Raw genomic sequence first — 26,657 nt, 5'->3', positions numbered from 1 at the left:
TTTTCTCCTTTTCTCCTGCTGCTTTAGAAGTCCGCTTGCCCTCTTGAAACACAGATGCACCCCTGGAGCTGCTACCCCCACATGTCCCAAAATGGCAGTGCATTCCCCCTCTGTCCCAAGCCAGAACACCTACCCCAAAGGCACTCACTGCTCCTGGACCCTGCCAGATGACGGCTCTGCTGCCTCCACCTCGCTGCAGGGATGGCAGTGCTGTCTTACACACAGGAAACGTCCTCCTTTCTCGCAGAAAACAGGATTGACAATGGACGAAGTCCAGTTTCATTCTGATCCAGCAAAATCACACTCAAAATCGAGGCAGGGCCAATGCGGGATAGAGGCAACCATAGAATACCCCATAGCCCTGGAACCACCTTCCTCTTCCCTTCCCTTCTACTCGCTCATCCCTGGAGCTGGAAGACCCACGCATCAGGGAAACAAAGGAACAGCTCTTCCGGCTCGGTTGGCAGAGAACAGGCTTGGAAAGAATTTGCAAAGTCACCAAGATTCATCATTTATTCCCAGCAGGTGTTTCTGAAAATAAGTTTCAAGGGTTTTACAGAGCCTGGAAGAAACAGGCCTCATATCAGGATAATGCAGGGATGCGTAACTATAGGAGCAGCAATTTAGAAATAAATCAGTATTAAAATGAAGTATTTTACTGCCAGACAGGTCAGACAACCAAAGGAGGAGAAACCCAAACAAACCACACCACCGCAGACACCAAAGCAGCAGGTGCCACTTCAGAGGGAGTTGAGCCTGTTTGCATCAGGCACTGACTGTGCTGTTGTCAGGTGCTCCGTGCCCCTCTCCTTCAGGACTTAGGTTTGAAGATAGAAGAAAGCAAGAAAACACAAAATCCAGGGTCCAGCTCTGTCGAAGTCAGCGCGCACCCAAAACCAACGGCGTGGAAAGGCCCATCCCTCTCCTCCTCAAAGCCAGACACACGGGATGCCAGAGGCTCAGATCCAGGAACCAAGAGATCCTGAATCAGATTTCACATAACTCTTGCCTGTTCCAAGGCTGCAGCTGCAGAGATCAGCTCAGGTTTATTTTTAGGTGCTTCAGTCCTGTGCCTTTTTTTCCAGTAATTCTGATCAAACTTGTTCCTGGAATTCAGAAACAGGTTCAGCTGCAAGACCATAGTTCCTGTGTGTAAGATGTGAGCCCCAGCAAAGATGCCAGGGCCATTAAAGGAAGAAATGACAGATGCTGGCATCACTTTATCATTTTCTACTTTATTACTTCAAATTAACAACCACGATAAAGCTCAAAAAAGTCCAATATTTACACAGGAAAAAAGTACAAAATCCCCCCCAAAGTTCTTCAGGTTTTTTTTTGTTTTTTTAAATTACAAAGTAATAAAAAGTTTTGCTCTTTAATTAAAAAAAAGAGAGAGACAGTAAGAGGGGTAAATAAATTAGGAAAAAAATAGGGAGGAAAAATAAAGTGTTAAATAGAAAGGGTAAAAACAAACAAAACAAAGACTAACCCCACCCTCCCCGCCCTGCCAACAACCCATCGGCTCCACACTACAGTGACAGTGTGTCTGCTACAGGCCATAGGTCGCAGTGGTGATCATTGTGTTTCAAAGCCCCAAGTGCCACAAAGCAGCTTGAGTATTCCTAAATTATATTTAAAAACAACTAAAGTGGGGGGGGAAGGGGGGGGAGACGGGTGGGAGAGGGCAGGAAGGGATTGTGCATGTATTGGTGGATCTTACTTGGGGTTGCATGAGGAAAGGAGAGAGCAAGAGCCATCGCTCTGAAAGAACTCCAAACTCCAGTTTCTGTGCGCCCCTCTCTTCTCCTCAAGTCCCACACTCTCTCCGCAGGAATTAAAACAAGTTTTAATTAAAAAATAAAAATAGAAAAACACGCACAGCCAGACGAAAAAAAGACCCCGCTGCAGGGATGAGAAGTATATTTGTCCCTGTATGTCAGCTCCAACAATCCCATCCTCCATGGGACCAGGTGCCTCTCCAAAGAGATCCCTCGGCGTGTGAGGACCGCTTGGATCAGGGAAGGCTGGTACTTCTCCCAACAGCCAAAAAAGAAACGGCAGAGAAGCCACCCAAGGAAAGGAAGCCCGAGTCAATGATTAGGCTGTTGCCACAATTCCCCTCACAGCTTAAAATTTGTTTAATGCTTGAGAAAATAAATTCTGTTATAATAATAAAAATCAGACTTCTACCATCAAGTGTGGCTGGAATCTGATTCCCTCCCGGCCCACAAGGCTCCTGAAAAGAACAAAACAAAAAAAAGACCAAACAAAAACCTCACTCACCCACCACCAACCCCTGCCCTCAGAAAAAAAGGAGAGCAAAGTTTAAACTTATATGGCTAGAAACCATATGATTTGAAAATAATATTAAAAAAAAAACCAACATAATGCAGGAGAAGATATCCAAGAAGAAGAAAAAAAAAAAAAAAGAGAGCAAGAAATGAAAACCAGGAGCAGAGAGCCAGGAGAGGGAACTGAGGGTAGCCAGTGGGGGCAGCGGTAGGGGCTGGGGGGCAGCGAGGTGTTCCCGCACGGCTCCCGCGTCGACAGCTCCTCGGAGGCGCTCACGCCGGGGACAGGTGGCCCTCTGGAAACGGCTCACACCAGCGCGGGGGCACAGCTCGACTCCTCATCGTTGGCAAAAAGAAATTCTGTTGGGTTTTTTTTGTTTGGTTTTTTTTTTTGTCTTTTATTTTTTTTTTAGGTTTTTGTTTGTTTTTTGGGTTTTTTGTTTTTTAAAAGAAAAATACAGTGAAGACACTAGAAAGAGAATTCAAAAGAAAGAAAAAGGCAAGAGATGTTAGGAGTAAAGGCTCTTCCCAGCACTTCCAATGCCAGCTGGAGTGTAACAAATCAAATCAGCCCTTTCTTCTACACTCCTGCCTCCCCTCAGAGTTACCTTGCCCAGCTACTGTCGTTTCCTCTACAAGAGGCACTCAGTAGCTGTACAAAGTCTTGCACACTTGATTACCTGCTCAGTACCCTCCTCCCCAACACTGTCACGCTGCCAGAAATGCATTCATGAGGAACTAATGAAACGGCTCCCCAGCCCAGCACCTTCTCCACCCTTCCTATCCTCCCAGAGAAATGGAAGGTAGCTTTACACCTAAGACAATCTGTCCCCTCAAGGTTTTGGCAGCCAACCTTACTCTTCCCTCTGAAGCCAAAAAAACATCTCAAAGTAAGGTGAAAGGAAAGGAAATATACCAATCCCCCACAACAACATAAAGTCTTAACCTAAGGCTTTTTTTCCCCAGCAATTCCCTCCTCAGGAGTTCCCAGGCATGAGTACGGGCTCACCTAAGCAAACACTGGTCCAGTGGCAATTGCTCCTCACTTCCCAAGGTGATCAAATGGCACACTTGTCTACAAAAGAAAAGGAAGAGTTGCTAAAGACTGGAGAGGAAGAAAAAAGCAAAAAATACACCAGAACAGAGAGGCTGCACATTTCTCTCAGGACACCCTCCCTCTCAAGAGTCTACTGCTTCACTTCTCCAACCCTCTGTGGTCTGGAAGACAGCCAGATGAAGGCTTACTCCAAGCAAGCAGAGAGCTAAAATGGCAGTACTGAGCATGGCCTCCAGAAAATACACAACTGAAGAGCACAGGTGTAACGTGGTACCTCTGCCCTCACCACACCAGAAGCTTCCAGCTCATGTCAGCTCCAGCAGATCAGGCAAAAACCACTCTGGGGCCTGCAGACCTTCTGGGACACCCAGGCCAAGGCCAGGAGCATCACAGCAGGAGCTCACCTGTGATGCTGAAATCCGTGACACTTCTTGCCGCCCTGTGAGGTCAGATGAGGAGACGTTGGCAGGAGCTCCTCGGTGTAACCTCATGCTGACCTTCCGCTCCCTGTCCACTCTTGAGATTGCTCTGGGGGACGTGTTGCCTATTGGGGCAGAGAAGTGTTGAGACAAGAGTATCAGTCAATAGTTTTGGTTCCCAGCCAACAACAGGGGTGGCACCCTGCCCCAGCTCTCCCACCCCCCTCACCGGACTGCTGGATTCGGGAGGTGGGGGTGGAGGCCATGGGCTCAGTGACATTACGAAGACGGTTGGCAGTGGCTCCAGCAGGCGGGCCAGGGGGCAGCGCTCGCGTGGCCGACCCTCGGAGTTGCCCCATCCTCTCCTCTCGCTCGTGCTCTCGCCGCTCCCGATCCATATCCTCAGGGTTCCGGGCTGCTCCCTGAGGAGAGAAACCCCCACGCCACACACGGCTGTCAGGCAGGAGAGGCAGCAGCAGCCCCGGACAGAAAACACACAGTGCATCACTCCAAACAAGTAGAGCTCCATCCCCAAAACTCCCCCCACCAGCTTCCACTGCACCAAGAAAGGACCTCATTCTATTCCATAAAGAAACAAATGGAACTACAGCTGTTACTGCAATCCATGTCTGTGTCCCAGATCCAAATACAGTCCTCTCCCGAAAAATTATCTCTACCTACCTCTAGCTATAGATCTACTGACACACGTGCTCCATCAGACACACTCACTAATACAACAGTAGCTATACCCCCAGTTAGATAAACACCAAGCAGCTCTGCCTCTTTCTCACTCTACCTAGTCCCTTTGCTCAAGGTGTTCACCAGAACTAAGCACAAAAAGCAGGCAGTTTCCGACTTTCCTCCCCCATCTCCATGATACAAACCAACCCTGCTCCAGCCCTTTTGCCAAACACACTCACAAATTTAAGCATGTTCCAGTCAAAGACGTAGTCGTAGGAGAAGCCTTGGCGGTGGAAGAGGTTGCGGAAGAGTTGCCGCAGGTACGAGTAGTCAGGTTTATCATCAAACCTCAGTGAACGGCAGAAGTTGAGGTATGTCGAGAACTCAGCTGGAGAGAGCAGAGAACAGCTGATGGCTGTTGTTGGCCCTCTAACCTCCCTGGTCCCACCATGGAGCCGCTGCAGCCTTTCAACAGTGGCTTGCTGGACCAGGACAGCACAAACACAGAGCTGTGTAACACAAACTGAGCCTGCTGGTTGCAGCGCTTTGACCACCAAAAGGACCCCATCTCTCTTTTTGCCAGAGGAAATGTTATGCATCTCCTTCTGTTGGCTTCTCCAAGCACAACCTAGCAAGTCACAGTGCCTGCTGAAGGACAGTAGGAATGCAGGCCTAAAGATGAGCTGGAGATGAGCTTTGGGAAGCTCAACTCCGAACAGAAGTCCTCCTAGCTCAGTAGGCTGCTGTAAGCAGTGGCCAGAAGTAGACAAGAGGAGAAAGAGTGGGGCAGGCACATCTGACGTTTCCACCAACAGTAGCCTAGCACCTAATTTCAGCTCCAGGAACTTCCTGATCTGGATGCAGTTTCTAACTATTCAGTAATCCTCACAGGATCTCTCTTCCACGTCCCTGTCCTGTCTCCTTGAACTCCTGTAAGCTTTAAGTATCCACAACATCTTTTGGGAAGGAGTTCCACAAGTCTACTACTGGCTGCGTGAAGAACCACATCCTTTTGTTTTGAAGCTGGCAAAAACCAGCTTTGTTTCTCTTCCAATACAAGAACTGGGGCCACCAAATAATCGGCTCCCATCCAAACTTCTGTAGGCATAGCCAGAGCGGAGACTTCTATCATCTCTCTACCCACCTCTTTTTCATGTTCCAGCAAACTCGTTACTTGTGCAGAAATCAACTCACCTCTGGTAACCCTTTCAGCCCTTTCCTGAGCCTTTTCTCAGTTATACCATGTCCTTTGTGAAACAGTGGGATGGACCAGAGCTACACAGTCCATGCAAGGTGCAAGTGGGCCATGGGTTTATGCACACTGAGCTGCTTTCCTAGTAATTCCTAATGTTCCCTTTCCTCAGCAGCCACCAAGCACAAAGTTGATGTTTTCACAGAACCACCTATTGTAATTGCAACAGCTCATTGGTGAGTGGCACTGGTAAGCCAGAGCCTACTATTGTGCATATGACACAGGGACCAAGACTTCTCTCTGTTCTCACATACATACTCCATGTTTACCTACAAAGAACTGCATCTGCCACTTTATTGCCTGGTTATTTCTGGGACTCCTCATTAACCAGTAAAAATTCAGCATCATCAGCATCCCTTCTCAGCTCAGTGCCCACTCCCTTTCCAAACTGCTCACAAGGTCCTAAAGATCCCCCCTCTCAGCACTCTCACGCCCTTACTAACATAAATTTTGACTGTCCACAAAAACACATTTCCCACTTCTGAACCCAAACTGTACCATGACCACTCTGTTATCCTTCTCCGGTGTCAGCAGCACATCCTGGTCTGCGGTACTGCACACTGCCCTTTAGGATTCAAGATTCCAGGGGGTTTCAGCAGGTGTACAAGCCAAGCAGCAGACAAGACAGCCATCAAGATGAGAGCACTTACAAGGGTACCCTTTGCAGAGCACCTCGATGGGCGTTGACATCTTTTTCTCGCTGATCCTCTCGTACTTTTGGCGCTTGGTGGCAGCCTTGAGGCCCTGCCAGGGCAGCGAGCCCAGGTTGAAATACATGAGCACATAACCCAGGCTCTCCAGGTCATCACGGCGACTTTGCTCTGTGAGAGGTTACAAAGGGGCAAAGAGTGAGCAGCAACCGAAACTGCTTTGGCAATCCCAGAGCTTTGGAGGTGAACACAGAACCGAACAACCACCCCTCTCTCTTCTCTGGTAGACTTCTGTAGATAGACAAACTTGTAGAAGACATTCCAGAGCAAATTCCTGTGATGATGGTCATACTACAAGAGTTAAGGTGCTCCTCTCCCCATACAGCCCAACCCACTTCATAACTAATGACGATGACTACCTCCTACTTGGAGAAGCCTTAATTCACACAAGAATTTCACATCTCAAGAACTGCTGCAGCAACCCTGCCTACTTTGCTCTTCCCAGTCCCAGAGGAAGGGCACCTACACTTCTCCACCCAGAATGATTCTTCAACCCAGGCATTAGTCATGACAGAGGTAGTCACAGAGAGACAAAGCTAACAGAGGTAAGTCCAACACAGCCCTTCCAAACACATCTTCTAATTAAACTGCTGATAGTCTTTAAGCAGGGCAGAAACAAGGAACTGGGGACCCCTTCTTGTAGTAAACAACTTTGTTGATAGTTTAGAGAAGCCTTACACGTAACGTGTAAAGATGTCTTTCCAGCTTGGTGACATTTTTCAAGCTGTGGAGGAAAGGGGCATACTTTGAAGAAAAAATTCCCCTCCAAATGGGGAATGACTGTGTAATTGGCATCACTACAACTCTACTCAGAGCAAGGGTTGCCCTTAAGATGCCATTGCTAGGACCCATCTTTAGATGCTTACTTATGAAACAAAAGAAATTGGCTCACAAAAAACCCCCAACATTTCACACTGACCTTGTTCTCTGGAATAGCCATGCCATTTTAAGTTTCAAGACAGCTCAAGAAGGATTTGATGCAGAATCTCAACAACTGCAAATGTTGCCTGGTTAACTCCTCCCAACTCCTCCAACATGCTTGCACATTCATCTATGAATCTTGCCAAGATTTTCTTGTTCTTGTTTCCCTCCCAAATAAAATAAACACTTCGGAGAAAGTACTTTACATCTCGAGAAGAACAACAACTGACATAGCTAACAGGCAGGCAAAATATGGCTAAAGGGAGAGCACAGTGATAGAGGAAAGACTAAAGAGCTTCATCTATTAGATTAATTTACTGCAGCACATTTTGCTGGATCCAGTGCCTGGAAGATGGATCCTGGAAGATGCTGCAGATTATGTACTAATCTGTGGGCTGTCAGAACCAGATACATGCTACCACCTGCCGCATTCAAAGGCCAGTAGATCACTACAGCTCTCCCTTTTTCTGTTAGCTGAGCTGAATCATGACAAAAGAGTAGCTGTAGCAGGTCACAGATACACAAGCCCACATGTAACAACACAAGCTGTGGGTCACAAGGCTGTTCCTTCCCCGTGCCTCTCTCTCATAACCACCTAGCTGTTTTGAGAACTGAGGGCTTGGCAAGTTAAAACTGTTGACGGGAAAAAAAAAGTACTGTGGTTGCAGAAGAAAAGGAGGGTCTCATCACTCCATAACTGATAGGAGGGATCATTTGGGTCAAAGCATACGAAACACCATAAAAATGCCACGTTCCAAGATGGTAGAGGAGAAAGGAGCCCTGCAGATTCCCAGTGTCTTACTTTGGGCATACAGAAATAACAGCATTTTTTGACCTCACTAACTTACTGTCTCAGGTTGCCCACTTTAAAGGGGCTAATACTTCCTAATCTTATCAGGCTGCTGCCAAAGATAATTACATGGCTGTCTGGAAGATACTTAGATGCTGTGACGGGAGCAGAGAAAAGAAACCCAGTTTTGCATTTGGCCTAAGGTTGGGATACGTGTACTCTCAGAAGGCTGCGATTACTCACCATGCATATCAAATAAACAAAACTAAACAATATTGGTTAATGACCTACATCCTACAGACAGGAGGGATGTGGAAATGGAGTCAGAACACACACCCAGGGCTTGAAAGCACACGAGACAAGGATAACCTCAGTCCTGCAGTCTTGCCAGCCCTTAACTTATCCATGCTATAGCTTTAACACCTCTAACTGTGGCTTCTTGTCTAGAGCGTGGTGGTTCTCCTCGGAGGAGTAGGGAAAGGCAGGGCAGGAACCAGAGAAACCTACTGAACAAGCAAATCAGCCTTTCAGGAATAAATCAGGATCTCACCTCCAAAATCCTGCTTGAACTCCAGACCTGCTTAGGGCAGGCTGAACAACACACCTCCACTTGTGTGAAGCACAGCACTTTTGAGCACAGCCACCAATCCCATCCAGAATGAGATACATTCTGTGAACATATGCCTGGGCACAGCCCTAGCACTTCAAGGAAGGCCAGAATTAGAGATTAGGGAGCCTGAAGTCAGTAGGGGATGCTACGAGCCCTTATTGAAGGCAATGAGAGGGGTTAAAAACCGAACTGGGAAGCTAACTAGTACCCATTACGTGCATGCAAACACACCTTAACTGTGTCTTAGCACAGCAATATGATCAAGGAAAAACAACTGGAAGCACAACACCTAATTATCAAAATGCCGAATGGTGAATGTTTGCGCTGCATTCCCGATGTTCAGCACCTCACGTACGTACGTGTGGTCATCGCAGCCCACTTAAACAGCTTCAGCGAGATTCAAACCCGTGATGAGCCTGAAGTACCAACATGATGGACCACAGTTGTGCAGCTACCTCAAAACATTGTAGCAGTCTGTCATCTGTAACCCTACCTACAAAATCCTGAATTAAACCTTGGAGGAGGATAAAGAACAACAGTTCCTACATCCCGTTTCTTTGTTTCATCTTCAGTTACTATTACACATCTCCCAATACTTAATTACTTTTTTGCAGGGCCTCATATACCAACATCCTCAGGATACTAGATAACATTAAACGGCGAAGAGTTAGAAATAAAAGTTTACCTCTACACACCGAGGAAACATTATTTAATGTTACTGCTTTCCACTTTTAGACACCTTACTATCAGTGACTAACTCCCACAACCTCTCCGGGCTGCAGGGAAAAAAAAAATCTCAGCTTGGAGTTTGAAAAGAGGAAGAGAAATACAAGTGATGTGAATGCATGCACTGAGCAAGTCAGTCCAGAAGCACAGTTATAGTCGTGACCTGTGATGCCACACCACACTTCCTCTCTCCATTTTGTCTCAGCTCTCCTACAATGGGGGGTTTTTTGAAAGCCAATTTTATGAAAACTGTCTTCTTCATAAGACACTCATCCTTTCCTCCCTCCTTCCCAAAACCCCCTCCAAACAGAAAACATAAGGTTGCCTTCCCACACAACCCAGCCTGACCTCTCAAACCCAACCCACTCCGCAAGCAATCTCCTGCCAGTTCCCTCCCACCCCCAGCAAGGTTCCCAGTCAGCCCACACCTTCACTCCCTGCCCAAAGCAGGGTCCTCAGAAGCCAAGTCAGGGGTGAGTGGCAGGCAGGAAAAGACATGTTTGGGCAAAGACTGAAGACTGAGGACTGGTTGCCTTGGACACAAAGTTCATGACAAAACGTGTGTCTTTGCAGCCTAAACTGTCTCCTGGTCCCCCTGTCCCAAGAGTGTTTTCCTCCACTCTGATCCTACCCAAGTGATGCTGCTCCCATGCAGAACTCCCTAGAAATCAGCTGTCTTCCCTGGAGCCAGCCCAGCCACAAGCAGGCTTAACCGAGCAATGTTTTCCTGATTACATACTCAGATCTGATCTTGCACATGCTGGACTAGAGTTCCCCTTTCTCTCCCCACTGCTTGGCAACAGCCTTTAAAAACACACAAGAATCTGGAATGGGTGACAGAGGGCAGGATGAGCAGGAGGACTTATGATCTGCACAGCCTACACCAATGCCATCTAGGACATTCATTTGGGAAGGCACTGCCCTCCCACCCCCAGCCTCCTGTTACCCAGACAGACCCCATCAGGCTTCTTTTCTTCCAAGACTGTCTCCTGGGCACCCCGGGCATCTATTTCAGACATTACAGGCTACAGTGGGTGCAGGGGACTCTCATCCCTAGAGCATGTGAAAATTGACTGGAATGCGTGAACCAAAGCCTGCACAGTCCAATGACTCCCCCAACAGCAAGTCTCCAGCTGTGGAAACCCTCCCCAATCTCGCCTCCTACTTTTTTCCCCAGTCACTGGGAAAAGAATGTGTTTCCTCCAGACATCGGAATGCCCAACCCTTAGCTTGCAAATTCAAATAAAGGCATTTATTCATTTGCTATTCCTGTCACACAAATACGCCAGCACCTGGTTCCTTCCCTCTCCCTAGACCACTTCAATGGAACATTAAGACAGAGAATTTAGTCTCCGAAAAGTCAAAAAAATCAGAGTGATGGTTCCCATGGCAATGCTGCTAACTCACAAATATCTCTGTCATATACCCTGTGGCAAGGTCTTGAAAAACAGGAACTCCAGCTGAAACCCAAACACCCCCACCCCCTTTCTTCCAGGCAAGCCATGTAACCTTTACGCCGTTCAGGGCAACTATCTGCAACGTGGAGATAATACACCCGAGACCTGTTGCACAGAGTAACTCACACCCAGACTTTCCCAAAGCAAAGGGCATGGAGAGAGCGGCGGCTGCACTCAGACTGATGGCATATGCAATTTGCCCTTGGATTACTGTTTAGACATTGTTTGTTCATCCTGACACACAAGCCAAGCACCAGTAGTAAAGGGCTAAGTTGGGGTGGAATGAATAATGAAGTCGTTCAAAAGCCACAACCAGACGTTTAGCCTCTCGTGATCAGTTCAGGCAGAGCAGGCACACACAAAAGAATCGACAGACATAGCAGTGAGAATTATTTTGTGCATGTCTCCTTGTGGCAGTTACCATGGCTGTGGAAATCTTGACTGAGAATTCAATGGAGAGTCAGTTATATATATGCAGGTCAAGCCAAAATACAGAGGGCCAACTCGGAAAGCTCTACCAGAACTATTTTTATAACATAGAAGAGGTCAGGAGATTACAGCCCACTCTCAACACACAACACGCCCCATTTTGATATAAATAAAGCATTCTCCATCTAAAGTTATATAGTATTAATCAAGGAAGACAGTGGGAAACTGCTTTATTTTCTGCAGGCCAAGTATTGACTTCAGATATCTGAGAAATATCTGCAAGAGGGGAGAATGCAGGAAGAGTGAGGATGTGAAATCCTGTGAAAGCTGTTAGTTTAGAAGGTTTGAGTGCCTTGCTCTGATTTTCAAATTCCCAGGTTACCCACTTCAGAAGAAGGGCCTCCCAGAGATATAAACAATCTACAAGCACAGCAGATACTTCCCTGGCTCCAACAGGCAAGACAGCTTCAGTGTTTCTGCTCTTTAGAGTTGCCAGTCAATAGCAGAACCAAGTCAGCCTGCTCAGAATGGACCCTACAGTAACTAAGGAAGCCTCACACTGTGAACAAAGTTTAGCTACAATTTATCAGAGAAAGGAGGTCAAATGCTGCAAAGAAGTTTTCGGGCAGAGAAGAGAAGAGAAAACTGGAAGAGGTTTTCACCTATGTTCCTCACAGGCACCAGGGGCTGACTCCCAGGACAAGAATTTGGGTGACTTCACGAGGTTTAAGCGCAGTGGGTACTAACCCGCACAAGGTTTTTACCGAACCTGGGATGATGGTCATCACCAGCGTAAGACCTGGTTGGACACTCAGCACTCTTTTCCAGCCTACTTTCATCCCTTCAGTACTAACCACACACATTAAGGGCAGAGCCCTACCTCCCTGAAGCTGCCTCAGTGGGTTGTGCAGTTCACAGACACATATGTATTTTGAAGGCCTGTGACAGCCAATCCTCAATCACAAAACAAGGGTGTCCAGGCAGCTGGAAGCCTCCCCTCATTCCAGCTTCTTGTACATTTCCAGCACATCCCTGTCCTCAGTGGTGGGTAACACCATATTGCAGGAGGCCTCTATCTTCCAGCTCTGACAGCTACAGAAGAATCACTAATGACAGCACTCAGGAGTCAGAAAGACAGGTTTCAACCACACATATTCCTAAAGGTTCAGTGTCTGTCATTGTCTCCTTTACACACCTAATCAGCCTGCAAAAATTGTGCAAAGGCAGATTTAGTAGGAGCAGAGTCAGGGAGGTCACAGCCTTGACACTCAACAAGGCCCCCTGCACTAAGCAGTGCACAAACACAGAGCAGGAGACGATTTCTGTCTTCAGGAGCTCAGAGTGCCACCACAGCAGCAGAAGTAACACAGGCGTAACATTTGAGTTATTTGCCCACCATCTCAAGGCAGGTCAGCAGCAGAGTCAGGCAGAGAACCCAAACCCCTCCTCCTGGGGCCATACAACCTCCCCTGGAAAGCCCCCCAAGGGGCACCAGCAAGCAGGCTCACCAATTCCCAGGTGGGTGTTGATAGAGGCGTAACGGGCTGTGCCAGTCAGATTCTTGTTTTCCCGGTAAGGGATGTGCTGGTGGGTCCGGGCGTCTCGGTACTTCTTGGCCAAACCAAAATCAATGATGTATACTAGGTTGCCCTTTTTGCCAAGGCCCATAAGGAAGTTGTCTGGCTTTACATCCCGATGGATGAAGTTCTTGGAATGAATGTACTCAATACGGCTGATCTGGAGGAGGGATAGATAAATAAATACATAAGTAGTGAGCCAAGCAAGAAACAAACTTATTTTAACTGCATCTGTTAAAAATAGTACCCTGTCCAAGACACTGACCTGTCAGAGCAAGAAAAGGACACTTTGCAGAGAATATCAGAGATGACAGACAAGGAAAAGACACTCTCTGGACGCTGCAGGATCTGGAGATGGAATTTAACCCTGCACACCAGCCCAGTCCTCACTCTGGGAAGGCCACCATTAACATCACAAGGAAGGATGGGAAGTTAGTCTATATGGACTAAAACTTTGAGCTTCAGCATTGACAGCTGTCAGCTTTTGAACTTAGCCAGACCAGGAAAGGACCAGGTCTGTGCCAAAGAGCTAGGGGTCTTAAAACCAGGGCATGAGCAGTGGAATTAAGACTGGTGCCAGTAATTCATCATGCAGGCAAAAGTATCTATGTGTGCAACACTAACACAAGGCGAGCAGCAGGCAAAGGAAAGAGGGATGGAGATAAGGAAAAGCCACTCAGTGTCTAGGCTCCAGGCCCCCAACTTCATCAAGAAATAGAAAGCTGGCAGCCACTTGTGCTAAAAGAAGGCAGCCTGGGATACAGCAGTTCTCAAGCAGAGGGGATGGGAGGGGAGTGTATGGGTGGGGAAAAGGCATGGAAAAGGAGAGGAGGCACAAATGCTTCAGAGGAAATTTACCATCTGGTCTGCCAGGAGCAGAACTGTCTTGAGACTAAATTTGCGGGAACAGAAGTTGAAGAGATCTTCCAGGCTGGGCCCCAAGAGTTCCATCACCATCACATTGTAGTCCCCCTCTGCTCCACACCACTTAATGGAGGGGATACCCACTGGGGAAAGAAAAAGATTAAGCCCATGAACAGAGAGAATAGATGTTGTATCCCCCGCTGAGAAGATCATGTGTAACACCAAATAATCTCTTTTCTAAAGCCCTCCAGAATAATTTTCTTTTCCAACCACTCCCCCGGCCCCATCCTTTCCTCCCCATCTCACCTCCTCCCTGCATCATCTTGTAGAACTTGCTTTCAATGTGGAGCTGGGGATGCTTGGTTTTGACACATTCCAGTTTGATGGCCACCTCTTCACCAGTTGCAATATTGGCTCCTGCATAGGAATGAGAGTGAAATGAAGATTGCACAAGCTTCCACTGAAGTTGAACACTTTTAACAAGGCCTGTAAAGACGCCAAAACCTTAAGATTTGCCCTGAAATTTATTCTGTATGACAGAAATGAGATTCAGCCACTTCACTTTCGTACGGAGTTCCCAGCACTGCCATTTGCAAACGCAAGCCCAGAGAAAGGCACGTGAATAGGAAACCAGGTCTGACCCTGAGGTCAGGCTAGAACAACAATCCTACACGTGAACAGCCTTGTTATCTCAAAAAGTGCCAGGCTTTGGAAGGTCAATCCGTACGTATCAACAGCACCTAAACCGAGTGGAAGTTTTAGCTTCCTCTGATCATAAACCTCGCCCCTGAACCCAAGCAGCTCCTCAGGCAGTGATACAGAGTATCTCTTCCCCAGCAAAATTACTGGTTACTTCAGTTACATCATTTCGAAAAAGACAATTAGTTCAGGAGGAGACATTACTAACATCTCCGCTCTCTCTGTTTTCTCCACAGTGCTGACCTGCTCAATACAGACAATTTCTAAATCCCCAGCTTCTTCCTCTCCTGAGGGTTTTAATAATACCTTTACCTTTTGCCAACACAGAAACATTTGCTATATCCCAAATTAGAAGCATGAAGAAATAAGCAGAATCCGGTCCTGAATTAAGCTGTTCGGACACCTTTGTTGAAGGTATTGCCAGATACTTTGCAATGACACTAAACCACCACCCCACACACTTCTCTCTGAAAACAACTGAGCTGCCAGCTGCAAAAGCCAGCACTCTGGTCCCAAAGTGCACTGTCAAAGAAGGAACAGGCTGCTCTTTTTCTTGTACTAGCTGAAAGGATTCCAGATGTTTCACATCATCCTAAAATGGAAAGAAGGAATATCTGTACACGGGTCACAGGAATGACACTCAAGGCTTGCTTCTCTCCTCCCCCGCCATGCCTGCTTCACACACACTGACAAGCCCTCCCTCGTATCTGGAACTATTAGAAATTGCACTTAAACACAAATCAGAGAGCAGCTGATCACGAGCAGCTTATGAACACCGTCATAAAATAAACTGCTCCAGAACCTGCATGCCAAACATGAGCTGGAGTCAAAGGTGATGTTTTGCAGATATCCCATAGCTCGTTTTGGTAGGTCTGGCTAATTTGTGCCTTCTGAATTCTGTGATAAGACTTTAAGAGTCCTCAAGGACAAGCTGCAGATAAATCTCTTCATATATCCTCTTTTCACACACCGCCTCCAGAGCCAGGGACCAAAGAGAAGAAGGAAACGCTCACACAACTGGATTGCTTTCTCCCCATGGATCCTAAAGAGATCCATCTCCAGCTGAAGAGTTCTGGCTTGTACACAAAGTTAGCCAAGAGCTGCCTGCTAGCAAAAACACATCGTCTAGATGCTGCAGTGCCGGGTTGAGACAGACAAGCTGCTAGGAATTTCTAAGAGAGCAACAAAAACGATCGGGGCCTAGAGGGATTGATTTACTAAGAAAGATTAAAAGAGCTAAATATGTAACATAGACAAGAGATACAACTAAGAAGGGTGGGGAGGAAGAATGGGACATGACAACAGTCTGCAAATATTTGAAGGCTGTAAACACTAAGGAGGGAGAGGAATTATTTAGGGTGCTCTGAGGGAGGGGAAGGAGAAGGAACGGGATTAATTTAATACAGATTTTAACACAGGATCCAGGAGAAGGGAAAGGGATAAAGCCATCCTGAGAGGTGGAGACATTTGTCCAATGCTTACTTTTGAAAAGATGCTGGCATTTTCCACTTAAAAACTGGTGGCCAGAAAAACAAGTCTGTACCTTCCCTTCGCTCCACCACAGGACCCTTCTTAAAAGCATCAGGAGTCAAGGAGGAAAAGAACAAGAAAAGGGACAACTAGTATCCATGCTAGTGTTCAACCACTGGCCCTCATTCAGCATGGAAACACCCAGGACATCCAAAAAAGATGAGAGCACTTCCTTCCCTTGTCTCTTTCCCCTGCCTTTGTGAAGACTTTCCTCCAAATCCTCTGAAGCAGCTCCCTTGTCTGTTCCCCAGGGAGAATTTTTCCCTCTCCTAATACATTTTCTGACACACGAGCAATGATGAGTCTCTCTGACTTTTTGCAGCATTAGCATTTCGAATGAACCCTATTCCCAGAACATGAACAGTGGAAACATGAATGAGTTCTCATCTCCACACTCCCCTGGCTGTTTAGAAACATGAAGATGCATCCATCTACTAGGCTGTCTGCAGGTAGGGAGTGTTATCTGTGGGCACATAAAGCTGGAAAAGGGAAAGCAGGGGTAGGCATCAAGAAGACTCAGATTCTGCAAAATGTGAATGTGCAACCCAGATGCTCACATGACCTTCAGCCCCACACTCTCCATAGCCCAAATGCAGGTGTTAGTTAGAGAAAGAAGAAACAACCCCGTGGCCTAGAAGAGCACAAGTAGACTCAGAGGATGGTTTGGGTTGGAAGGGACCTTAAAGATCACCTAGTTCCAACACCCCTGCCATGAGGACACCTTTCACCAGACCAGGTTGCTCAGAGCCCCATCCAACCTGGCCTTGAACACTTGCAGGGATGGGGCATCCACAGCTACTCTGGGGCACCTGTTCCAGTGTCTCACCACCCTCACAGTAAAGAATTTCTTCTTAATATCTAATCTAAACCTTTTTCAGTCTAAATCCATTCCCCTTGTCCTGTCACTATGTGCCCTTGCAAAAAGTCTCTCCCAGTCTTTCTTGTAGGCTCCCTTCAGGGAGGGAAGGCTGTAACTAGGTCACCCCAAAGCCTTCTCTTCTCCAAGGCTGAACAATCTCAATTCTCTCAGCCCTTCCTCATAAGAGAGGTGCTCCATCCCTCTAACCACTTTTGTGGTCCTTCTCTGGACCAATCTGACCATCCTTTGCTGAGGGGGTCACTGGCTGAACACCTTGGGCTTGCTACCTCTCCAAACCTCACCATGTCCACAAGTTGCTCCCTGTACCATTTCCTGGCTAGAGATCCACCCAGATCGAGCCCACCACTAGTGAGGAGGGAATTTATGGGCAGGAGTCTTTCTGATCCTTTGTTCCATGCTTCAACCACCATCTTTTTTAAAGCTACAAGTACAAAAGCAACAGTTCTGTGCTCTCTTTACAGACTGGAAAGCACCGTGTTTCAGACAAATACAGCAGAGTCTGCTAGCTTCAGCCACTTGAGAGACTGAATGTAGGATCGGGGAAAATTCCTAACATCCTCCCCCAGTCTCGCTCCGCTGTGGGGGCTGCACAAATTCAACTCATTCATCACAAGCTCTTTGAAACGGGGCCCCGGGGACAGAGGATGTCACCGGCTGAACAGGATCTTTTCAGAGTGGAATCCTGACTGCATGTCTGATACAATAAACACCACCCTCCCTGAGCATCGGGGGCAACAGGCAGAGGCCCCGCACTCCCCACCGCCTGCGCCCCTCTCCACAGCCTGCCGAGGGAAGAATGGAGGGCTGGGAACAGATGGATGAAGGCAGATAGGGCGAGAGAGAGTTAACAAGCCAGGAAACAAAGGGAAGGCACTCCCCTCCCAGCAAGGGAGGAGCCTGCCACCAGGAACTGTCCCCAGCCAGCTCAGGTCCCAGCATGCTTTGTCTGCCCAGCTCCTCTCCACCACCAGCGTGCATCCCGGCCAAACGATTCCTACACGTCCAGCAACCCTGCCCTGCCTCTTGGCCAGCACTTCTGACAAAGCACCTCCCCCTCCAGCAGCCCAAAGGTCTCGGCAATTCCTCTGCAAACTGGGTTTTGCTCTTCTGAATGAGCATTTTTAGAGGTAAATGGGCTAGCCAAGGCCCACCGGCAGCCTGATCTCATTTCCTATCCTCTCAAACCAATGGGGGGAGAATATTCCACTTAGCACATCTATCCCTCAAAGTAGGGCACGGAAGGAAGGCATTGTACTTCAAGCCCCAGCAAAGGATTAACACAGTCCATCCTTTGTGTCTGCCCATGTAGAAACCCAAGTTTCCTTCTGACAGACAAAAAACCTAAAACAAATCCCAAAGAGGACAGCACGCAGCTGGTTACAGAGCAGGTGAAGGTAGTAACATCCTGAGAGAGAGATGAGGATAAACCATACAGCCCCTGCTAAGCCTCAGAGATAGACAAGTCCTGCTCTGTGTCCACACCATTATCAAAGGAGAGAACTGTGAGGTAAACCTGGTGCAGGAGAGAAGTCCTCGTGAGTGAGTCCTTCTGTCTGCAGAGCAGGCTGTGAGAGTACAGCATGAGCACAAGCGTCCTCCAGACGCACCACCACAGACTACATGCCCAATCCCTCCAGGCTGGGGAGTCACCCAGGCTCCAAGAAGTCTCGCTATCACTGCTTCAAAACATGCTGGCTCACACCTCAGTGAACATCACAAGGGCTTTGATACTGCATTCAAGTAACTTGGTTGAATCCCACTCTGCTCATCACACCGGGGTACTGAGCTTCCTCTGCTTGGTGACAGGCAAGGCAGGCATGACCCCTCACCAGAAGCTATTTTCCATACCTGCTTTGCACAGGTGGATGACCTGTTACGTGGTACAGAGGAATACAGGATCAGGCCTTTCTGTTCAGCACCTCCTTTCTCTCCCCACATGTATCCCAGATGTTTTGCAAGATCCTGACAGTTTTTACTGTCCTAGAGAGGGTCTGGAAGGCTTCAAGCCCTAGCATAGGTGGAAAATGCTGTGTCTGAGCTACCACCCCTCAATCCGTAGCGCCTGGGAATTAAAAGCACTGTCACCCAAGACACTAACTGGTTAGAGGGTCACAGAGGAGCGGCATACAGGAACAGGTTGTAGTAAAGGGAGCACACGGTGGAACTGGGATCCCAGATCCATTATTTATCATCTTCGTTCATGTTCTGGATAAAGGTGGCAACAAAGTCTGTTACTGATGGTTCCCACAGGACACTTAATCAAGAGAGGCTGCCAGCACCAATCAAGAGAGGAAAATAAAGCAAGAGGGAACTGGAGATAAAAACCAGAGGTTGAAAACAGATGGTGATTTACCATCACAGGAGAAAGTAATCTGAACTAGAGGTATTCAACAAAAAGGATTTGGGGAGGGATGGGAAGATGTTGGAGATCCTAGAAGAGCTCTCCTACAATACAGCTGACAGTGCGCTAAGGCCAATTCTGCAACCTGATAGTGTTGGTGATGGGGGAAGCCAAGGAGACCCAAAGCAGCCTATGCAGAGGCAGCACATTACAGATCACTCGAGGGTAGCCCTCCACTGCCAGGCACTGGAAATGCCACACCTCAAGTGCAGTGTTGCCTCCAAGCTGCTCAGCAGATGAACAAATGAGGCAAAATTGAAGGACCAGCAAAAGCGAGGAGTGGTGGATGTACTGGGAAGCAAAATACAACTCAATTGAACAAATTAACAGTCAAGGAGCATGTGACAACCATCTGCAAGTACCCAAAGGGTGCAGACACCAAAGCAGAGTGCAGCCCTCCTGCCGGCCTGCAGAGCCACAGCTGAACAGCGAGTGGTGAGAACCAGAGACAGGTAACACCAGCCCTCGTGGAGGGATCGAGCAGGCTGCTGGGTAGTCTCGCCACTCTGGCCCCACATGGTTTGAGCCAATAAAAACATGAGCAGGCAAAGCATCAGGGAACATATCTACACATCAGCACGCTGGCTTGGAAGAACTACCCAGGCGACCTGCTGTGGTAACAGGAAACCCAGCACCCCATGGGCTTTGTCCACTGAGCTTCCAGCTCAGGTCATTCCAGACATTAAGTCTAAATCCCATTACAGATCTAACAGATCTGAGTTCCAGGACTTCAATCAGGCCAGGTTCTCTGACCTGTTTTACACCTCCTAGTCTCTTACAGGTCCTGGACTACCTCTTCCAGTCTTCCCAAAATTGTATTCCTTCTATCCTCAGAGGAATAGCTATGTCCTCCCTTTCCACCACCCATTCTGTGAACAGAGTTTATACCCACACACACCCAAGCTCAAGAAAAGGAAGTGAGAATGCTGGATTAGGGCGTATGACAAATATGCCCCAAACAGTCCAAATCTAAATCGGTCTGATCAACCATCACTGTGTCTCCAATATGTGGTAAGGCAAAGCTGAGCTAATCCCACTTTCTTTGCCATAAGGCCAGCAGCAACTAGCAGTATTCCTTAAGTTTTTTCTCTTCTCCACCCCTTCCAACCTTACATGGTGCCCACAAATACCAACAGGCAAGAAAAACAACCCCAAAACAATGATGCAATTGAGAAACCCAACCTTGAGACAGACTCTCACACTCACCTAGGTAAATGTCTCCAAACGAACCACTGCCAATCTTTCTGCCCAGCCGGTATTTGTTTCCCACTCGAAGCTCCATGGTTCAGTCGTGCTGAGAAAAGAAGCACAGAAAGAGCAGCGTCAGAGCAGAAACAGGAAGTGAATCATGTAAGAGACAGAAGAGTCCTCCCCACTTCACCCAGAGGCTGAGTAGTTTTAAATCTTGAAATACTTCACTTTCTACATGGCTTCTATCACCTCTCCTTATCTCCTGAACTTCCAGGGACAGCATGAGCAAGAAACACTGCAGGAAGAGAACACTCTCAAGCATGTTTTTTCCATGTTCCCATTATTAGAAGGAAGCATGATTGGACCTCTTCTCCATCATTTTGCTCAGAGACTGGGGAGAGGTTCAGGAATCCCCTCCTAAGAAGGTTTCAGGGCATGATCACGCCACACTACTGTAAAGAGACACTGCTCCTTGTACCCTAGTACCTGGCACCAGGACAGAAGCTGCCACGTGAGACACCAGAAGGGTCAGGCATAATAAACCCTGTCAGGAGTTTCTCTCTGGCCCAGCCCTACTGCAACACCTCGGTGGTGGTGAAGCACAGCACCCAAGGGCTGCGAGAGACAGACAGACTGCCAGGAGCAAGCGGCTCCATCACTCCTAGGCAGGGGCCAGCACAGGGGACAGGCAGGAGACATCTCGCTGAACTGAACCCTACGAGGCACACACTGACTGGGAACACCACTTGCTTATCTCCACATGCTTCTGCTGATGGGATCTCCACCTCCTTTGGTCTACCTGAGCCTCTCCATCTCTCTTGCCTACCTAGGTGTGCCAGCTGTTTGTTTTTAGCAGCTCAGGCCTTTCCTCATCCCTTCACTTGAAATGATTAGCTAACCCTTTGACCTGATACACCCCACCAACATGCCCAGGCTCAGCTTACTCACCTTCCACAGAAAACCAACTAGGTAGAAGGACCACGGCCACAGAGTTTGTTCTCTCTGCCCACCTCAACTTCTGCTGCAAACACAGCTCCAGCAGTTCCCCTCTTAACAGTCTCCTTTTTCCCTAGCCTCTTCTACGGCCACCAACTTATTCTAGGAACCACATCTCTTCCTGAGAGAGTCAATGTGTCTCCTTTTAGAAGGATTTGCCACAGTCCTAATTTATGCAATGCCACATTATTAGCGTACAAAATGCAGACACAGAGCCTGTTGGGGACAGGAAAGGTGAGGAATGATTCATGTTTTCACAAGTGGGTGCGAGGAACTTTCCCTCGCTGGAGCTTGGTGGGAAGGAAGCATCACTGAAGGAAAGAAGGGAGGAACGGCCTTGTGAGACAGAAGTACAAAAAAATAATCCCAGCTACAGGATTCTGGGCATACTATAAACCCAGAGCTGCTTCTCCTGCCCCAGGAGATGGGATTACAGAAAGAAGAAAGGACGGGCTGCGGAGATGTACAGGGAAATAATCCTATCAAGGCATTCAGGGGACATTGTGAACCCTGAAAGCAGAGCTGCAGTTACCAGAAACCACACACAAAACACTCAGAGGTGGAGTCCCCTCACCCAGTATTTGCTTATGCATGTGGGTTTCTGTGCATCTAAAGCCTACAAAACCCTGTGGCTATTTCTGACTTTCTTACTACAAGGAATGTAGGCAGAGCCTTGGGAACTGCACCAGGAGGCAGGCCTACCTGGGTGAGGGCGCACCAAACAGACGTGATTTTTATCCGCTGCCTGCTGTTCTATATAACCACATTAACATACATCTGACTTGCTTACACTCCTACTCCAATAAATGATCAAAGGTCTGTGTCCCCGGGAACCCGTCACACAGCTGTCAAGAAGACAGCTCTCGATCATCCTTCCTTCATGGAGTGTTTACCCAGGCCTGTGAAGCCCAAACACTTCCACTTGAGTCCAACTCCCAGCTGGGGCAAGCACAGCCCAGCACATGGCAGAGACTGGGCAACAGGTCCTGGCAGGGTCTCCTCTGCACAGGGACACAGCAGGTACTGCTCTGCAACACCACAGTCCCAAACCTAAATTTGGTCCCACCCTTCTGGGACAGGCAGGAGCCAGGTTAAGAAGGGTTTCTCACACAACAAGGCAGCAGCCCTTGTAGCTGATTAAGCAACAGGCTCCAAAGGGGAATCTAAAAAATGCTCCGGGGCGCGGGGGTGGAAGCAGGATAATGGAGTAAAAAAAATCATGGTCTCGCACAGCTGTCATTTTGCCTTATCTCCCCCCCAACACACACACACACACACAAGTGTGCATAGAAAACCTGGGCAGAGGACAGCCAGAGAGCAACAGCCTGGATTCCTGGTAAGAGGGCAGGACACACACATCTCACCCCCTCAACAACTGCTCCATGAGTTCAAACACCTATCCCATTTGCTTCTACTTCACACACGTACCCCCACCACCATCTATAGCTTCCACCCTTATCATCTGATCTTCAGGTCTACTGTTACAAGAAGAAAGAAAATTATACACATAAAATATATATTCTTATATGTGAAATTTATATCGTCCCTCTATGTATTATTTATACATGTAAAATTTAAAAAGGCCATCCCTCCTTCCCACCCCGCCCCCCACCACAGGCTTAACCCCCCCAGCCCTGCCACCCTTCCTGCACTCTACAGCCAAGGCAGCATTCCCAGGGGCTGCAGGGCAATCATTTAGTTAAACCATTTAGTTTTCCATAAGGGATTAACACACATACAACCTCAGAGTGAGAGGGTGCTCTGCATGAGCGTTTGCGTACGTGAATATCCAATACTACACAGCCTCAAAAAAAAATAATACTACTATCCAGCCGCCAGCTCTGCTTCCCCACACACACCATTTTGCATCAGCCCCTTTTATATAATATAAAATACTCACGTAAAGGCACAAAGGCCATTATATAAACACACGATAAGAGTTGATATCACACTGCTGTGCCAGCAACGATGGCGACCAAAGATGCGGGGACCATCCTGGGGGGGGGGGGGGGGGGGGGGGGGGGAGCAAGAGGGGGCTGGGGGAAAAGGAGGGCCACCTCTGTCCCACCCGAGGGGGTCGGGAATAGGAAGATGCCCTGTCTAGCAAAAGCCATACAAAACCAAACCCACGGCTCCATAATGGAGGCTGCCGATCCCAGCACCGCTCCGGCTTTCAGTGGAAGTGTGGGGAGTGGGGGCTGCCTTACCCATAGACCATTAAGGCTTTACACGGCTTGCTTTCTTTTTTGTTGGTGGTTTGTTTTTTTTTTGCGGGGGGGGGGGGGGGACGTTTGAAGGGAAAAAAGGAAGAGGCTGGGAAAACAGTAATTTGAACTGGCTTAAAAATGTGAAGAAAAAAAAAAATTCCATTTTGATTGAAATGCAAAACACCAAACCCCTCCAGACCCTTAGACACTTACAGAAAGGAGACCAGCAAATAAGATGGGGGTAGAAAAGAAACCCCAAGCAGAGAGTATTTGAACTGCATTTGAGGAAGAAATAGCCGCAACAGGAAAACAGGGAAGGGGGGGACACAAAAAAATATAATAATAAATATGTCCCTTACACCCCCACCCCCTACAGGCAAACACTACACGAAGACAGCCGTACCCGGGCTGTTATTTTTCCGGGTAGGTAACAAAAAGCTGCCACCCCCGGGAACGGCGCTGAACTTCTCCTCGTCCCCCCACTCGCTGCCGGCCGCGGCCATCGACCCCCGCCCCTACCGCCCCCCACAACAGGAAACACCGACCCCCACAGCCCCCCCAAACGCAGACACCCCTTCTCCCCCGAAACAGGCGATAAGGGGGGCCGGGGAGGGAGACCAAGAGCATCAGTGAACGGAAGGGGTGGGGGGGCCAAATCCTCCGGGGGGCGGCCCCCCGCCGGGACCCCGCAGACCCCCGCCGAGAGCACACGGCACCCCCCTTCCCGCTCGGCCCCGCCGGCAGCCAGGCAAGGCCCAGGCAGGCGGAGAAAGGGGAGAAGGGGGGAGCCGCCCGCCCCCCCCCAAAATCTGCCGGTGGCGGAGGGGGCGACCCCCTCCCCGCGCCCCCACAAAGGGGCTTTTGTCCCCCGCGCCCCCCCGGCCCGGCGCATCGCGCCCTGCCCTCCCCTCCCCCGCCCCCTCCCCCTCCCTCCGCGCACACAAAGAGCCGGAGGGGCCGCCTTTCCCCCGGGGTTTGCGCCCCAAGATGCGGGCGGGCGCCCCCCATACCCACCCTGACGGGAAGGGGGACCGTGTGGGGATGCTGCTCCGCCGGCTGTCAGGGGGCCAGGCGGCCGCGGCGGAGAGGATGACGGAGGATTGGGGAGGGCTGGTGGCGGCCGTGCCCGGCGCGTCCCTCCTTCGCTCGGCTCGGCGCGGCGCGGCGCTGCCTGCCGCCTCCCGCCCGCTCGCCGTCCCCTCCAGCCGGCGTGTGCTCGGCACAGCCCGGCGCTCACCCAGTTTCCATTGAGCCCCGGAGCCAAACCCACTGATGTCACCCAGCGCAGCCCCGGCCCTCCTCCTCCTCCGCCTCCTCCTCCGCCCGCCGTTAAAGGCGCAACCGCCGCCGCTCCCGACGCCTTCCCAGCCGCCGTCGTCCAACTCCGGCGAGCGGGGCACGCACACACGGGCTCGGTTTGGGGGGCCGCGACCCCGCTGAAGGCTTCTCCTCAGAGTGGGGCAACAGCCCACCCATGGCAGTCCACAGTCCCCACAGCAGGGTGGCCCCGCATGGGGATGATCAAACGAGGGTGCTGGGTCCCATCGCGTTGGCGGCGGATGTCAAGCGGGAACCCATCAGGAAGGCCCACGAGGCATCAGAGCTGCCCCAACCCCACAGTGTCACGGCTCCTCCTCAGCCCACGCCCCTCAGGAGTGGGGAGGCCCCTTGGGTGAAGCCCCTGCAAATCCACACGAATAACGAAGCACACACACAAACCCTAATGTGGACAGACAGAGGTCCACGAGGCACCCACCAAAAGATGGGTGCAAAGCTGGGGCTACCCCCAGACCCGGGAGTGTTCGGGGGGCAGGTGGGCAGAGCAAGCCCCAGAGCATCTCCAAAAGCCAGCTGAGTCAGGGGAAGCAGCCAGGATGTATCAGACCTATATGGGGGTGTAGGAGCAGAGCCCAGGCGGGGGAACAATTTTGAGGCTTCTGGGAGATTGGGGGTGGATGTGCAAAGGAGGATGGAGGTGCTTTTGAGAGCTCCGGGAGCAGAACTGCAGGAAAGGCTGGAGGCCAGTGTAGTGTGAGCTGGAAGGGACAGAGGGTCCTGTGGAGCAAAAGCCAGATGCTGCCCGGCTTTGGAGGCACCAGGATGCTTTGCCAGGGTCCAGGAGCTGCTCTGGCACAGCCATCCCAAAGTCAAGAACCCCAGTTCCTGCAGTTGGAGATAAGTGTGATGGGGAAGAGCTCAGGAGCCCCCATACCAGAACAGCCCTTAGGTGCTCCTAAGCCAGGACCCTGATACCAGCTTCCAAACACACAATGTAAGCCCAGCTGTTGGCACCAAGAGGCACAGCCTGTAGCCGTGTTGGAACCGTGCGCTGCAGAGAGCAGTCGTTGCTCCAAGTTGTACCAAGATGGGGGGCTGCAACCTTCTGAATCCCACTGCCAGCCAGTGCCCCTGCTGACTTAACAGGCCATTGAGACCTGGGAATAGTTCCTCATTTATGCAAACCCTTGGGAACCAGTGCTGCTTCCCTCTCTCATTGCTGGGCCTGTTTTATTACCGAACTTTGCCTCCACTTGGAGAATTTAAAATTTAATTGAGTTTTTTGTAGTAATGACATTTCCTTTCACATGCTCCATTGAACCTCTGTTTTTTCACAGCTTATGTAACAGTGAGCAGATGGGAAGGCAGGTAATAGTATGCAGCCACTGCTGGATCCAGCCGAGGGTTGCTCTCCTTCCCTGGGTGGGTGCACATCAGTGGAGAAGGGATTTGCCAAAGCCCAGCACCGCTCCTGACTTTGCTGCAAGTGGCAGGCTCATACAGGCATTGAGCGAGGTGGGCTCTGATACAGAGCTGGGAAGGATGGATCTGAGTCAGCACCCAGGAGAAGCAGCTCTCAGCACACCTTGTGGGAGCAGAGCTTGGGGTGACACTGCTTGGCAGGCAGGTGCAAGGTCTGGGAGGACAGTGGCCATACCAACTCTCCCCCTGTTGCTGACTGAGGCAGCGGG

General features: G+C 49.5%; 1 protein-coding gene across 3 annotated transcripts; it reads right to left on the bottom strand.

Moving 5' to 3' along the window:
• Positions 1–1,720: 1,720 nt before the first annotated feature.
• CSNK1E (casein kinase 1 epsilon) lies at positions 1,721–24,906 on the bottom strand. Of its 3 annotated transcripts, none has more exons than XM_039571535.1 (11): positions 24,703–24,906; positions 20,501–20,588; positions 14,091–14,201; positions 13,779–13,927; positions 12,852–13,080; positions 6,351–6,521; positions 4,688–4,836; positions 3,997–4,189; positions 3,753–3,892; positions 3,301–3,366; positions 1,721–2,651 (listed from the first exon to the last, which is right to left on the bottom strand). In XM_039571535.1, the coding sequence occupies exons 2-10, from the start codon at positions 20,574–20,576 to the stop codon at positions 3,334–3,336; spliced, it is 1,251 nt and encodes a 416-aa protein (XP_039427469.1). In that variant the 5' UTR covers positions 20,577–20,588; positions 24,703–24,906; the 3' UTR covers positions 1,721–2,651; positions 3,301–3,333. The 3 variants fall into 3 exon arrangements, with proteins under 3 accessions (XP_039427469.1, XP_039427470.1, XP_039427468.1); XM_039571536.1 differs by having other exon boundaries at positions 1,721–2,628; XM_039571534.1 differs by having other exon boundaries at positions 1,833–2,760.
• Positions 24,907–26,657: the final 1,751 nt, after the last annotated feature.

Source organism: Corvus cornix, chromosome 1A (assembly GCF_000738735.6).
Source record: "Corvus cornix cornix isolate S_Up_H32 chromosome 1A, ASM73873v5, whole genome shotgun sequence".
NCBI lineage: Eukaryota > Metazoa > Chordata > Aves > Passeriformes > Corvidae > Corvus > Corvus cornix.
The sequence above is the reverse complement of the archived record's forward strand: the minus strand, read 5'-3'. Positions and strand labels throughout refer to the sequence as shown.